Source organism: Myotis brandtii, unplaced genomic scaffold (assembly GCF_000412655.1).
Source record: "Myotis brandtii unplaced genomic scaffold, ASM41265v1 scaffold215, whole genome shotgun sequence".
Taxonomy (NCBI): domain Eukaryota; kingdom Metazoa; phylum Chordata; class Mammalia; order Chiroptera; family Vespertilionidae; genus Myotis; species Myotis brandtii.
The window spans coordinates 3,925,671-3,941,637 of NW_005358043.1; the positions used below are offsets into that span (position 1 = coordinate 3,925,671).

At 34.4% G+C, this 15,967-nt stretch overlaps 1 protein-coding gene across 1 annotated transcript in view; it reads left to right on the top strand.

Annotated features, from left to right (window-relative positions):
• The window catches only part of DNAJC1 (DnaJ (Hsp40) homolog, subfamily C, member 1), a 144,014-nt gene that overhangs the window by 26,685 nt on the left and 101,362 nt on the right, over positions 1–15,967 (top strand). The window contains exons 4-6 of the mRNA XM_014539384.1: positions 362–527; positions 1,395–1,492; positions 2,452–2,545. Of these exons, the coding sequence (XP_014394870.1) occupies positions 362–527; positions 1,395–1,492; positions 2,452–2,545 (358 nt within the window). The remainder of the gene's footprint in view (positions 1–361; positions 528–1,394; positions 1,493–2,451; positions 2,546–15,967) is intronic.

A 15,967-nucleotide genomic window follows, 5' to 3' on the forward strand; every position in this document is an offset into this window, starting at 1 on the left:
CGTTGAGATCCTTCCTTTTGTTGCTGACTTCATGGTGGGTACTTTACATCAGACTGTGATAGAGATAGACTATATGGCACCTTTAGTTTAGATGGCATTCCAGAAGTCGCATCATTGGGGTCTCGTAAAAATACAAGATCTGGTATCCACAGTATATTACTATGTACCCTTTTGAAGGTTGTCTGTGACTGGACCTACATACAGTGTTTTCAATTTATAGGCTGTTGTAATGCTGGTAATTTACATAAATGTTATCTATTTTGAAGAAATTATTTTCTTTTTTCTCTTTTTAAATATGGATACAAATAAAGTTTTTTTATTTCAAACTTTCCTTAAAAAACTGTTATATTTGCTACTGTAGGTATGATGATATTCTGATCAATGGACTTCCAGATTGGCGACAGCCTGTATTCTACTACAGGCGGGTGAGAAAAATGAGCAATGCTGAGCTGGCATTACTTTTGTTCATTATCCTCACAGTGGGTCATTATGCTGTGGTGTGGTCAATCTACCTGGAAAAACAACTGGTAAGTATTGGTAATAAATCAAAAGATCCTAGCCTCCTTAATTTTATATGGAATTTCAAACATTTATTTTTCAACTGATGAAAAGTTCAATGTTTTTATAAATACTTCTGATTTTAATAGTTTTGTGCTCAGTAGTTAGTGTTTGATATGTTTCTAAGTCAAGAAGAGCCCAGGTTATAAGAAGAAAATATCCTTCTTTTTAAAAATGTGACTTTGAGTTTGTTATAAAATTTTGTGAAGATCCCAATATCTAACTGAAAATTAGAAGGTAGAAACTAGAGCCATGTTTTCTTAATGATCACCTTCCAGATAGAAATATTTTTCATGTAAAAATGATTTTAGAAATTTTTGTGTCACAGGCTCTCATATAAACAATGTTTACTTTAAAAGTTTTTAACTAAGACTTGAAATTAGTATAATTTCATGATTTCATAGATCAGTTGGTTAAAAGGTTATTACATTTTTCTTAGTCTAATAAATTCTACTACATAGTTTATTCTGCTGTGGATGTCTATATGCTGAAAATAAACATTTATCAGAATTAGCATCTGTTTACTCATTCTTTTTGAAGTAACATTACTAAAGTTGATGAACAAGAAAAAGTTGAATGCTTTCTCTGCTTAGAAAACTTTGATTGCTATGGAGATAGACATGACTGACAGTGCTGAACTTCATGTGTGTTTAAGGACTGGATACTATGACAACAGTTATTGTTAAAGATTGATGATTTTACTTAATCATGTTGGACCCTACATACATTTGCATAAATGTTCCCTTATAATGTTTACCCTTCATAGTAGACTCTTGGTAACATTTGAAGAGTACATGTTAATGATAACCTGTAACTATAATTCTTTCCACATTAAGGATGAACTGCTTAGTAGAAAAAAAAGAGAAAAGAAAAAAAAGACAGGTGGCAAGAGTGTGGATTTATCGAAACTTGGTGCTTCAGAAAAAAATGAAAGGTAGGACCATATAAAAATATTTTATAATTTGAAACTTTTAAAATATTTCTTTAATGTGATCCAGTTTCAAATGTATATTCATTTCAGATATGCTAACATTTACATCTGTAGTAGGTTTTTTAAAAGACTAATAATGTGCCATATTAGTTTATGAGATAAATTCTGATCTTAAGCAGAAGTGCTACAAGTTTTTTCCCCTTGTGATGTGTTAATATATATCTAAGTAATTAAACCCTCAAGTTCTTGTAGTTTAAAATTTGTAGACTGAACTTTAGAAACAGTATTACTAGACGAATCTACCATTTAGTGTTTAGTTCAGGAGTGGCAATATGATAAAGGCAGTGATATGCAGTACACTCTGAAAGATACTACCATTTCTTCTATCGATTCATAGAAAGAAATAAAGGGTTTAAATAGTTCACACAGCAGGACAGAACTGGATCAATGTGAGATGGAGATCAGAGACTATTCTGCATGTCTTCTGTTCTGATGACATCAGTGAGTAATGCTTCAGTGAACTGCAAATGACATTAATTTTTATCTATTGGTTTGTTTATGCTACAGTCTTCATATCTGCTTGTCAGCACTGGGGAACACTCTGATGATGTTTAGTCTTTTATAGCTGAAGTAATCATAAGGTTTGAGAATTCATTTTGCAGAACTGATGAAAGTCTAGGTTGGAAAGAGATCTTTTGTTTCTTTATCTTTATAACTTGATTAGGAGTCTCCTTTTCCAAAATCTTAGCTTTCTCTTAGTTGCTATACATACTGCATTTATTATAACTACTGTATTTCGTGATAGAATAAGTCAGAATAAATGATAACCAACATAAATATTTCATTGAAAATTTATTTTTTGTTGAAAGTCATTCAAAACAGAAATTATGATCTTTATAAAAATATTTTGTCTCCCAACTTTCTGTTTATATTTTGCTTCTTTGCTTTTGTTTTCCCTTTAGATTACTGATGAAACCACAATGGCATGATTTGCTTCCATGCAAGCTGGGGATTTGGTTTTGCCTTACACTAAAAGCATTGCCTCATCTAATCCAGGTAAAATGTACCTCTTTCATATAATATTAGATGCTTTCATTTTAATTATTCATGAAATAATTTATGCTCGCATTTGCTCGCTGAATGCTGATGTACAGTGGATGCATCTAATGTTGATTGAATTGAATAGTATTTTAGTGTACCTAATTTAGAATGGTTCTAAAATAATTTAGTTATCTACTCTTATAACTCTTACATTGCTTTTAGGACACCTTAGAATTCCAAGACACTGGAAAAATGGGGGGGGGGATGCTATTTATAGAACAAACACAAAAGCAACAAAAATTTAATCTGCTGTTATCTTTAAGGCATAGTCAGTAAAAAAGACAGGGCTCAAATAGCTTGTCACACATTATTTTAGTAGCATTTAAATATATAGTATAAGAAAAAAGTTTACAGGAGCATCTAATTATGCAAAAATGTAGTTTTCCATTTTATTTGTAACTTTAAGTGGAATGAAGATATTCTGTCTTAAGTGAAGATAATCAAAGTTTCTGTGCTAGTCTTGATCAATCATAGAATGTGGGTACATGTTATATTTATATGCCAATTTTTATTTTTTTTGTTAACATACAAAAGCATATTTTGTTAAATTATTACTTTGCTAAGTACAATTATTACATCTGGTTAGAAAATTCCCAAAGCATAAATATAATATTTGAAAGTATGTATAATAATTTTGGTGTACAAATTTTGAGGGTATAATTTTTAAAAGGAAATTTTTCATTTCAGAAAATAAATATTTAGATAAATCTAGGGAGCCAGATAATTTTTACCCAGATTTACCCACATTATTTTTCATATATCAGAACTGCTTTTCCTAATTGTTTAAGGCAATGAATGCCTCCATCTTCTGCATTTTATTCTCCTTTATCCTCTTTTAACAAAAATTTTGTATTTGAAGGGAAATGAGCTAAAGATCACTAATATGTTTGTTCCTAGCTTTTGAAAAATTATTTACCAATTTTCTATCAAAATAGTTTACCTTAATACTTATTGCTTATTGAAGCGTATATTTTGGTTACAGTTAATAGAGGAAACTGAAGTATTTTGGTAAATGTAAAAGCTTTTGTTTTTAAGTTGTTTAGCATATTATGTTGTTTATTTTAATAAAATCCTCAATCCTTGTATGGCATATATATAAGAGTTAATAAGAGGGAAGGTATATTTGTCATGCTGGGGTTTTTTTATGAGAAGATGTGACAGAAAAATATTTTAAGACATATTTTCTTATGTTGGAGGTTTTTTGAGTGATTATTTTTTGCCAGCTTTAGCATCTGTGCAATAGGCAAACCGAAGTGTTGATGAATTTAAAAGTATAGTCAGATGACATTATAAATAGAATATCACATAAAATGTCGATCTGAAACACTTCTTTGTAATTCTAATTTAAGTCATTTGAAACAAAGTTTATTTGGTAAAATTTAACGTATTTCTGGTTAACATTTAGGGTCATTTGCAAAAATAGAACCAATATGTTAAGATGGCTTAGATTTACAAATTGTTATTTTAAATTACCTGTCTGTGGTATCTAGACCTGACATATTAAGTGTTTTGCCTCATCATAAATTTGTAGGAAACTTACAAGAAATAAGGAATTTTACAAAAACGCTGTCGTTTCTTTAGAAACTCTGTTTTCTTAAACTGTTAGGTCAGTTTGACTTTTACAGTTTTCACTTGGTGATACCTGTTGCCTTTCAGTTTTGAGATGCAAAGCGATTGGTTTTCAAAACATTTGTACCTAATTTTTACAATTTTGGTCTAATTATTTCTTCCTCATAAATGCATTCCAAGAAGAAAAGATGAAACAATTTTTCTTTGTGTAAGCAAATACTAGATATTTTATTTCTGCTTTGAGAGCATAAGATTAGTTTTTCTCATGTTCACTAGCAATGTAATATAGTAGACTCTGATACAAATTGTAATTGTCAAAATATTTTAGATACAGAAACATAGCTTATGTTTTCATAAGCATCAGCAAAGCAATACTGAATAGTTGCTGTTAGGATTAGATTTTTGTCTGATTTTTTTTCCAGTCTGCTGTAACCTTTGTATTAATTTCTCATGCATAAAATTGTGTAATGTGAATGAATACATGTGTCTTATCTACAACATTGCAGTTTTTATGTGACACTTCTATGAGATCTTCTTAAATAAGTTATTTATGAAATTTAAAAGAAACCCTCTTTACCTGAAGCAGTTTGGGTTGCTAATTGGTACATTGTCAAAAGAGAGCCCTAAGTATAAAAAGTGGTTCACACAACTTTAAACATTGTAAGCTTGTACTTTAAATGTATTAATCACTCCTGTGATATAGGGCCATTATTTATTTTTAAATAGGAGTCCTCTTTCTTGCATAAAACATACCTATAATCTTGGCTTCTTTAAGGACAATTTTCACTTAATACCTTTAAAAAAGGATTAAACTAGACACTTGTGAGCAATGTAGTTGTATAATCCTTAGAGATTTTTATGACTTTCCCCAGTCTTTCCTAATTGATTTACATATAGTTAACAGCATTTTTAGCAACTCTTTTTTTTAAAAAAATGTTTTTATTGATTTTTAGAAAGAGATAGTAACATCGATGAGAGGGAAACATAGATTGGCTGCCTCCTGCATGCCCCTCACTGGGGATCAAGACTGCAACCCTGGCATGTACCCTGATGGGGAATCAAACCAGCGACCTCTTGGTTCCTGGGTTGATATTCAACCACTGAGCCACACTGGCCTGGTTTTAGCAATTCTTTTATTGAACTTTCCAAAGCATCCAGTTGGTTTTCACAGAAACAACTTATTTTTACTCACTTTTCATCTTTTTTAATGTAATATTTAATTGAATCATATACTTAACAATAACAAGTATCACTGACAGACAGGTTTAAGAGCTAACACAGCCAGCTCTTCTGGTTGTGTGTATTCCTTTAATTTTATTTTATTAAAACTAAACTGCAAATATGTAAGTATATACGTAGCTATTGGTTAAGAAGGAGGGTTCAAGCTAAAAATGGCAATTTAGAGACTTCTAGCAAATGGCCTTCACAGAATAGCTACCCAAATTTTGTCATTGTCATATCAATAGCTCTTCTTCAAATTTTTTCTTCCATTCTTTTTCTAAATATCCATTCCTTTTGTACACTTCACATACACATATGGTTATCCAGTAGGATTTGGAAAAGTGAAAGTTCTGGTTCACCTTATACTCCTAAATTCACTATTTTAGCATCTAAGATTCCTAAGAAACCTCAATGCCTGATTAGTTTACCTAAATTATTTTCTATGCCCTCCCCAAGAAAATTTACGAATGAGAATAGTTATATCAATATTTGATATGTCAAGCTTTTTGTGATTATAACTTTCGAAAAACAGCTTAGCTGGTTCAATAAAAAAGTATTAAACATCAGAACAAGACACTATAAGGGGCAATAGAGATGAATATGTCTTCTAGGATCTTACAGTCAGATTAAACAACACATGAATTAAAATAATTATACAATATTGTATATAAGCTTCACAAATGTAGTATTAACAATGACTTCTGTAAATGTTCAGACAGATAAGATTGTCTCTATTTGGGATGGCAAAGGAAAACTTAAAAAAGGAGCTAGCCCTGCACCAAAAGTTGCTGGTTCAATTTCTTGTCAGGGCACATGCCTGAGGTTTGGCTCTATCCCCATTAGGGGGCATGTAGGAGGCAGCCTATCAATGTTTCACTTTCACATCAATGTTTCTCTCACTCTCTTTCCCTTCCTCTGTCTCAACATCAGCTTTTTAAAAATATTAGAAACATAAAAATCAAAAAATAAAAAGAGAAACTACATGAATTGAGTCATGAAAGATGAGCAAGACTCTTGACAATGAAGTGCCCACTTTGTGTATTAGGTAATGTACAAAAATAATTTCATAGACAGTAGTTTTAATAGAATCATACAGTAAACCCTTGATTTTGTGGGCCTTGATTTAATGGACTTCGGATTAACGGACAAAATTTCCAGTCCGTATGTCATATGTGAAAATTAACACCCTGTTAATTTTAAAATGCTCTTAACCAAGATGTGCTTGTAATTAAATTAACAGGTTATTTTTATTAATTCACTATTATTTTAAACACATTTTAGCAAATAGGCCATATATTGGAAAAAACACTGTAGTAATTTTGCCAATATAAATAAATATTACATGTCTACAACTATAGTCTACATATTTAAATCCAGGAGTCACCACTGGTAAACAATGATTGGTGCGTGATTAGCACGTGATTGCGAGTGGTAATTAGTTCTGTTGTTGTGTGGCATGAGGTATGCTGGCCAACAACGTGTGCTAAGCCACTCCCCAGCCGTGTGCATTTTTTTACTCCAGTGACTGGTAAATGTATGCATTTACTAGCCTATTCAGTATAAATTTTAAATTACTGTAATACATATAGAAAACTTTTCTGTGAAATTAAACTTTTCATACATACTTAATTTTCATTACACAAAACTGTCTACATAAGTAAAACAGGTAAACTAATTTGTCAATTTTTTAATATATGCATTCGGAAAACCTACTTTATTATATAACGGACTTTCAGCTTTAATGGACACCCCCTTGCTCGAATTAGTCCATTATATCAAGGATTTACTGTGTTACTGCTGAAAGAGACCAAAGGAAGATATTATACAATTTCTTTAAATAAAAGAAGAAGGTATCACACAGCCAGTTACTATTATCTAAGACTACATCTTAGGTCTTCAGCCATTTAGGAATTTATGCTCTGATAGCTAAATGTGATATGAAAAATCTGTAAAGGACAGTTAGACATCATGAAGTTTATTGGTAAGACAGCAAATTATTTCCATCATATACATCTGTCAAAGACATGTATATATTGTTGGGAGTAGAAGAGTTAGAGTACATACATAGTGGGTATAATTTTACTCAAAATGGTTCTGTGATCATTCTGGGAAGAGGTAAAAGTATACCTTTGATAGTCCCTGCTTTTTGAGAACGTTATTACCTCCAGCACTGGGTTTTGTTCCTTTTCTTTGCTCTGAAAAAGATATTGGAAGAATAATAAGAATTGGTAGATTAGAAGAATGAGGCCAAAGAAATAAAGACTATTATATTAGATACATGTAAAATATTTGATAAGTAAATTAATATCAAACATTTTCCAGATTGGAAAACATCCAAGGAAAAGATGTATAAATGATATTATATAGCAAAATATGTGCCCCATATCATTCATGTACCCACATATGCAGAAAAGTCAAATGAGAAACCAAAGGAAAAAATGTGGAGAGTATTTATAAAATGATGAATAGATGGAAGTTAGTGTGTGCACATGGCAATGAGAGGGCATTACAGAGGAGTAAACAGCATGAATTCATGCAGAGTAGCGGGGAAACTTGAAGAACTGTGTTTAGATAGCTGAGAAAGCCAGTGGAATGATCAACAGAAGACATGAAATACTCATTAGGATGTAACAAGGAACTTGGACTATGTGAAGAGAGGCTTTGTATGCTTTGGAGCTATACTTTAATTTCAACATTAAAAGGATAGCCCTATGCCCTGGCTGGTTTGGCTTAGTGGATAGAGCATTGGCCTGCGGACTGAAGGGTCCCGGGTTCAGTTCCGGTCAGGGGCACATGCCTGGGTTGTGGGCTTGATTTCCAGTGGGGGGCGTGCGGGAGGCAGCCAGTCGGTGACTCTCATCATTGATGTTTCTATCTCTCCCTCTCCTTTCCTCTCTGAAATCAATAAAAATATATTTTTTTTAAAAAAGGATAGCTCTAGTGGCATTTTCATATTTCACCACTCTGTTTCTGTTTTCATTTGAAGGGAGTACACATTCTCTTGGAATCTGAGTAACCAGTCTTTGTATTGGCTGTATTCAAGCTACTAGTATAACCAAAGAAATTTTTTTAACTTCTAAACTGTCTTTCTTGGGCATTTCAAAATTGACCTTATATGTTCTGAAACATTCATAGCCATGAAAGTAGCAAACAGTGATGAAATATAACCAAGCCTATGTGCCCATGTTCAGTTTAACTCAAAACTTAGTTTATTTTTTTTCATTGCCTATTTGAGTTGAAGCCTCATATATTTGGGCCCATAATAATTTAGATTGTTAATACCATCAATTTCCCATACAAAATCAGTTAAGTACCAAATATCCCAAATAATTACCAATCTAAATCATAGTTTATTCATAGTTCTCTCCATTTTCTAAGATGAAACATCTTAAATATTCAGAATTTATTTGCATGGTAGTTTGTTTCTCTGGGAATTCACCATTCAAGTTTCTCTCTGTCTGCTCTGTTATGTTTCTCAGATTATAAAATATAAAATTTATAAAATATAAAACTCTTTTAGGTGTGCATTACCTAAAGTTGTAAATTTTCCATTGTTAAGTCCCAGTTCCATCTTTTCTCGCTACCAAGCTAATCTTACACAAACACAGTTAAACTAAAAATTATTGCAGGAAATTTCCAGCATGCAAGCCCCACCCCCAGCAGGATGTGTAGGTTACCTAGGAGCTGTGTCTGAGAAAATAGAGGAATCTTCTCTGTAGTGCCATGGCTTTTACGTTAAAAAATAAAAGTTGCCTAAGAGTAAAGGGAATAAATACTGTATTTAAGAGGCATCCTCCCTCCCCTGAAGCTTCTGCCATGGAAACAAATGTGGAGAAGCCTGGAGGTCACCCTGTGTACAGTGAGGGCCTTTCCTTCCTAGTCCCTTTGCTTCTGCTCGCTGGGAGTCATTCAGAAACCAAATAAACAAAACATTCACAGCTAATTAGCAGGGGAAAGGGCTTCTAAGAGGCCTGGAGGCATTTGTAGCAAGCTGAGTTGCCTGTCCTTCCATGCAGAATTAAACACATATTTTCCAAGGGATGAGGACGCTTTCTTTTAGTACTCTAAAAACTTTCTTTAAACTCTGCAGACGAACATACTTTATATAGGAAATACGTGAACAAATGAAAAAGGCCTTCTGAATTTTTATAAAGCTGAAATTCTGCTACAGAAAGACAAAGGGATACAGGAAAATTGAAAAGACTCACAGCATAAAGACAAAGATGTCATTCCTTCTATCCTTTGCAACAAGGGCATGTGATGCAATCACTCAGAGGCCCAACGAGAGAACATAAAGTCGTTTTATAGGTTACTAGAGGCCCGGTGCATGAAAATTCATGCACTGGAGGGGGGGGTCCCTCAGCCCGGCCTGCCCCCTCTCACAGTCCAGGAGCCCTCAGGGGCAGGAGGCGACCCTGCAATCAGGGGAAGGCGAAGCCCCATCACACCTCTGCTGCTGCCACTACCATTGCCGGCAGCACAAGCCTCAGCCGGCTCTGGTTACCTGAGCCTCGAGCGGCCCTGGGCAGCTAGGCAGCCGCCATCTGAGGCTTACCTGTGCCTCCGCCATCTTTGAGGGCGGGGCAGTCAATTAGCATATTCCCTCCTTATTGGCTGTGAGCACCGCCATCTTTGCAACGGCATGAATGTCAATTAGCATATTCCTTCTTTATTAGATAGGATTGCTAAATATTAAAAAGTAAACATGCACACACACAAAATGGTAGGTAGGGTGTTAGAGATATATTGTCTCTTATCAACTCCCTAATTTATAGATGAAAAGTACTTACGACTCAGATTGGTGAGGCAGTTTGCTCAAAGTGACAGAACTAGTTAATGGTAGAAATGAAACTTAAAGTAGATGAAAATAACTATTAAAATATAAGAAAAAGGTAAGAAAGAATACATTTTCCCATCAGCATGATAACGAGCTTTATAGTGAGTAGTGAATAAGCTGTCTAATCATACACTTCCTACTACCAGAGTATTCAGGCTGATTGTAATTATTATACAAGTTGTAGAAAGAGTTTCCCTTGCATTGCTTAATATTTTGAAGTTTATATGGAGAAGTAAAAGCAAAACATGACAGACAATGCCAGCTCAGCATGTTATTTTATCACTTAAATGAACTATGTCAATAATGTTTAAAGGAAAGCTCATGCTGTGGATAGCCTCTGTTTCACAGTTCACTAACTTCGAGGCTTTAATTGTCATCATCTTTATGAAGCCTTTCCTGATCGGGCCACCTGAGAACTTCCACTGCATATTCTCTGTACTACATAACATCGATTGTTTGTATTATAATCAGGATAGACTGTTAGACTATGGCCAGGTACAGATCATCCTGAAATTTCAGTGACAAAGTGTTTTTTTAGTTTATGCCACTTAATCTATCACTGATTGGTAGGAAAGGGGACATTCTGTTCTAACTAGCCATTCAGGGACTCACAACAGTGATACCTTCATCATCGTCTAGCTGTACCCATCTGGAACACATGGCCTCCTTGCTCACTATGGCAAGAGTAGAGAGCTGGAGGATTGCACAAGCTTTTCAGTGCTTTGATTTGAAATGACACATGATATTTCCATCCACAGCCCATCCAGAACTAGTCCCATGACCCCACCTAATCTCAAGAGGACAAGAAATGTGGGGAAACAGATAGAATGTTGGGTGAGCACACTCTCTCTTCCAATAATTCATTCAACAAATATTTATTGAGTGCTTACTATGTGCCAGTACTCTTTTAGGCTTTGAAATTTCATTATTTTTATTTTAAAGGAAAAAAATCCCTGTTCTCATGTAGTTTATATTCCATATTTTGGTTAATATTCATAGTTATTTTTACATATGCTTTACTGCTTGTCTTATCATATAACCTCCATGTAGCCTAACAAGTACAACACATATAATAGTGGTTCAATAAATAAGTATAAATAAATATAACTGTTTAATGTTTTCTTATGTAGGAACCCATGCTCTACAATTACATAAAAAGAGCACTCATAACATAGTAAGTTCTTTAAGTTAGCCATAGTTCATGTAAAATCAGTCCCCTGCTTGTCTATGCAGACAGGCTCTGAGCCCTTTAATAAGTTTTAAGTGGTAAGAAAGTTACATCTATAATAAAAACTTGTGCTTATGTGTCAGCCATAAGGATTACAAACTCCTTGAGGATAGGAACTCTTTCTTTTTGGAGCAATGTAAACTTTATAGTTTTAATACAGTGTTATGGAGATAAACCTAGGCAGTTCAGAGCCCTGATTGATTACAGTAAGCATTCATTCATTGAATATTTATTAACTTTCTATTATGTGCCAAGCAGTGTCTACAAAGATGGATGACAAGTTTATATCCACAAGATATCTAAAAGTGGGGCAAAAGAAGATTTACAGTTGTGAGTACACAAAACACAGTTTATTTTTGTGTTATTATTCTTTAATCATTGTATTATTTTCCATATGAACAACTGTAAACCTACTGTTGTCCCGCCTTAAATAATTTCCTGTGTGGGTAAACTGGGGTTGATTCTGGACTCAAAATGGTACTTTGTGTTGTTTTCTGTACTTCACAATTATAGTCACGTGATTAGCCCCTCATGAAGAATGGAGGGGGAAAAGGTTGAAAACAGGTTATCTTATTCAACCCCTTTGATTACATGAATCCCCCTAGAATATAATTATTAAAATAGCCACCTGGTCTCTTCTTGAATATTACCTCCTAAGTCAGTCTATTTCATTTTCAGGTGATTTTAATTATTAGAAAGTTCTTCTTTATGTTTATCCAAAATCAAAATGTTCATCTTTGGAATCATATGTAGTAATTCATTCTTTCCTGCAATGACCCTAAAGGTAGTCTGTGATAATAATCAAGTTATGCCTAATGTTCTCATCTCCAGTCCCTTTAAATATAGTTTCAGGCTGCCTTACCCTTTGTTCACTTCCTTTTTAAAGTCTTCCAGTTTGTCCATTCATCTTACAGTGTGGCCCACCAAAGTGCACACAACGATCTTTATGACAATGAGAGTTTGTTGAGTGCAGTGGAATTACTTGATAGCATACGTTTATTAAAGAAGCAATGCTTCCTGGAATGGACGTTTTGTAATTACAATTTGAAAATACAAGTAACATATGAAGGAAAGAAAAGGCATGAGGAACATTTAAATAAATGCTTACAAATGGAACAAAAGGAAGACAGATTTTGCCTACAACCACAGTGAGTGAGACTGGGGAATATATTAAAACTTCTGGAATTATTTGGAGTAGATTAAGGTGATTGAGTACATTACATTCCTCAGATAAGTATGATTTGGATCTAATGGGTGTTTCAGAGAGAAATTTTTAGTGGAATTCTGTGCTATATGTAGCAGGAAAAAGACACATTAGCAAGTAAATGTTCAAATATGGTAGGATTACTAGGAAAACATTGCTATTAGCCAGTAAAAGGGTTTTGCATTGAGGTAAAGAGGGTGCAAGTAAAGAGAAGTCATGTAAGCAAGAAGGTACAAGATTCTGCAGGAAGAGTTTTGATATAGTATGAAGCAGGAAAAAACACCCTACTTTGTGGTGAAAAATAGGTTCATGGCAAAATGATGAAGTAATAATAGCAATCATTAACACATTCAAGGCCTAACTGTACAAAATGTTATTTGAAGTATTTCCCATATGTTGGTACATGTAATCATTATAAAAGCTCTATGAGTTAGGTATTTTTATTATATCCATTTTATGAATTAGAAAATTTACCCACAGAGAGGTGATTTGCTAGTAAGATGGCAAAGCTGAGATCTATTTTTTTAATTTATTGGGGTGACATTGATTAGTAAAATTATATAGGTTTCAGGTGTACAACTCTATAACACATCATCTGTATATTGTATTGTGTGTTCATCATCCCAAGCAAAGTCTCCTTCCATCACTATTTATTCCACCTTTACCCTCTTCTACCTCCCACTACTTTTCTTCTGGTAATCACCATAGTGTTTTCTGTTATCTATGAGGTTATTTTTGTTTGTTTATTTGTTTTGTGCTTAATCCCTTCACATTTTTCACCCAGCATCCCAGCTCCATTCCACTCTGACAACTGTCGGTTCTCTGTATCAATGAGTCTGTTTCTATTTTGTTACTTTATTTTGTTCATTGGATCTCACATATATTAGTAAGTGAAATCATATGACACTTGTGTTTCTCTGACTGGCTTATTTCACTTAGCATAATACTATTGCGGTCCATTCATGCTGTTGCAAAAAGGTTAAGATTTCCATCTTTTTTATGGCCAAGTTGTATTCCATTGTATAAATGTACCCACTCATCTCCTGATGGACACTAGGGCTGCTTCCAAATCTTGCCTATTGTAAATAACACTGCAATGAAATAGGGGCTCATATATTTTTTTGAATTAGTGTTTTAGGTTTCTTTGAATATATTCCAAGAAGTAGAATTGCTGGATTCTAAGAGTTCTATTTTTAATTTTTTTAAATATATTTTTATTGATTTCAGAGAGGAAGGGAGAAGGAGAGAGAGAGAAACATCAATGATGAGAGAGAATCATTGATCGGCTGCCTCCTGCACACCCTCAACTGGAGATCGAACCCACAACCTGGGCATGTGCCCTCGACCGGAATCTAACCTGGGACTCTTCAGTCCGCAGTCCGACGTTCTATCCACTTAGCCAAACCAGCTAGTGCCATTTTTAATTTTTTGAGGTAACTCCATACAGCTTTCCACAGTGGCTGCTCCAATCTGCATTCCTACCAATAGTGCACGAGGGTTTCCTTTTCTCCACATCCTTGTCAACACTTGTTTGTTGATTTATTGATGATAGCCATTCTGACAGGTGAGCTGATACCTCATTGTGGTTTTAATTTGCATCTCTCTGATGATCAGTGACTTTGAGCATTTTTTCATATATCTCTTGTCCATCTATATGTCCTCTTTGGAGAAGTGTCTATTTAGATCCTTTGCCCATTTTTTAATTGGATTGTTTGTCTTCCTTTTGTTAAGTTTTATGAGTTCCTTATATATTTTGGATATTAATCCTTTATCAGATGCATCATTGCCAAATATGTTCTCCCATATAGAGGGCTCCCTTTTCACTTTGTTGATGGTTTCTTTTGCTGTGCAGAAGCTTTTTATTTTAATGTAGTCCCATTTGTTTATTTTCTCCTTAGTTTTCTTTGTCCTAGAAGATGTATCTGTAAACATATTGCTACATGAGATGTCTGAGACTTTGCAGCCTATGGTTTCCTCTAGGATTTTTATGGTTTCACGACTTACATTTAAGTCTTTTATCCATTCTGAGTTTATTCTTGTGTATGGTGTAGTTGGTGGTCTAGTTTCATTTGTTTGCAGATATCTGTCCAATTTTACCAGCACCAGTTATTGAAGAGACTGTCTTGACTCCATTGTATGCTCTTGCCTCCTTGTCAAATATTAATTGAGCATAATGGTTTGGATCAATTTCTGGGTTTCTGTTCTGTTCCATTTATCTATATGCCTGTTCTTGTGCCAGTACTAGGCTGTTTTGATTACGGTGGCTTTGTAGTATAACTTGATATCTGGTATTGTGATCCCTCCAACTTTGTTCTTCTTTCTCAAGATTGCTGTGGCTCTTCGGGGTCTTTTTTGGTTCCATATAAATTTTTGGAGTGTTTGTTCTAGATCCGTGAAATATGCTGTTGGTATTTTAATAGGGATTGCATTGACTCTGTAGATTAACATTTTAATGATGTTAATTCTATCAATCCATGAACGTGGTATGTTCTTCCACTTGTTTATATCTTCCTCTATCTCTTTTTTCAATGTCCTGCAGTTTTCTGAGTGCAAGTCTTTTACCTACTTGGTTAAGTTTATTCCTAAGTATCCTAATTCTTTTGTTGCCATAGTAAATGGGATTGTTTGTTTAGTTTCTCTTTCTGAGAATTCATTATCAGTGTATAAAAATGCCATCCATTTCTGGGTGTTATTTTGTATCCTGCTACATTGCCAAAATCATTTATTAAATCTAATTGTTGGTGGGGTCATAAGGGTTTTTTATGTACAATATCTTGTCTTCTGTGAATAATGATAGTTTTACTTACTCCCTTCCAATTTGGATGCCTTTTATGTTTTCTTCTTGTCTGATTGCTGTGGCTAGGACTTCCAGTACTATCCTATCTAATAATAGAGAAACATGGTAATTAACCATAACTTCGCTACCCTTCCCATTGGCTAATCAGCGAGATATGCAAATTAACTGCCAGCCAAGATGGCGGCCGGCAGCCAGGCAACTGAAGCGAACAGGAGGCTGGCTTGCTCCAGTGACGGAGGAAGCCAAGGTTCCCCTCCTGCTGCTGCCCAGCTCTGAGCTGCTCTCTATAAGCAACTATGTTGCAAATATAGAAGCTAAACAAAACCCAGAAACCTGCTTTCAGTCAGCCGGGATCTCAGAGCTGGAGTCCCAACAAAGTTTCAAATACAGAAGGTAAACAAAGCCCAGAAACCTGCTTTAGCAGCCGAGGTCTCAGAGCTGGAGCCTAGCCTCAGAGCTAAAGCTGGCTCTCAGCTCCAGTGACAGCCATAGGAGGTAAATAAATCCCAGAATAAAAAAAA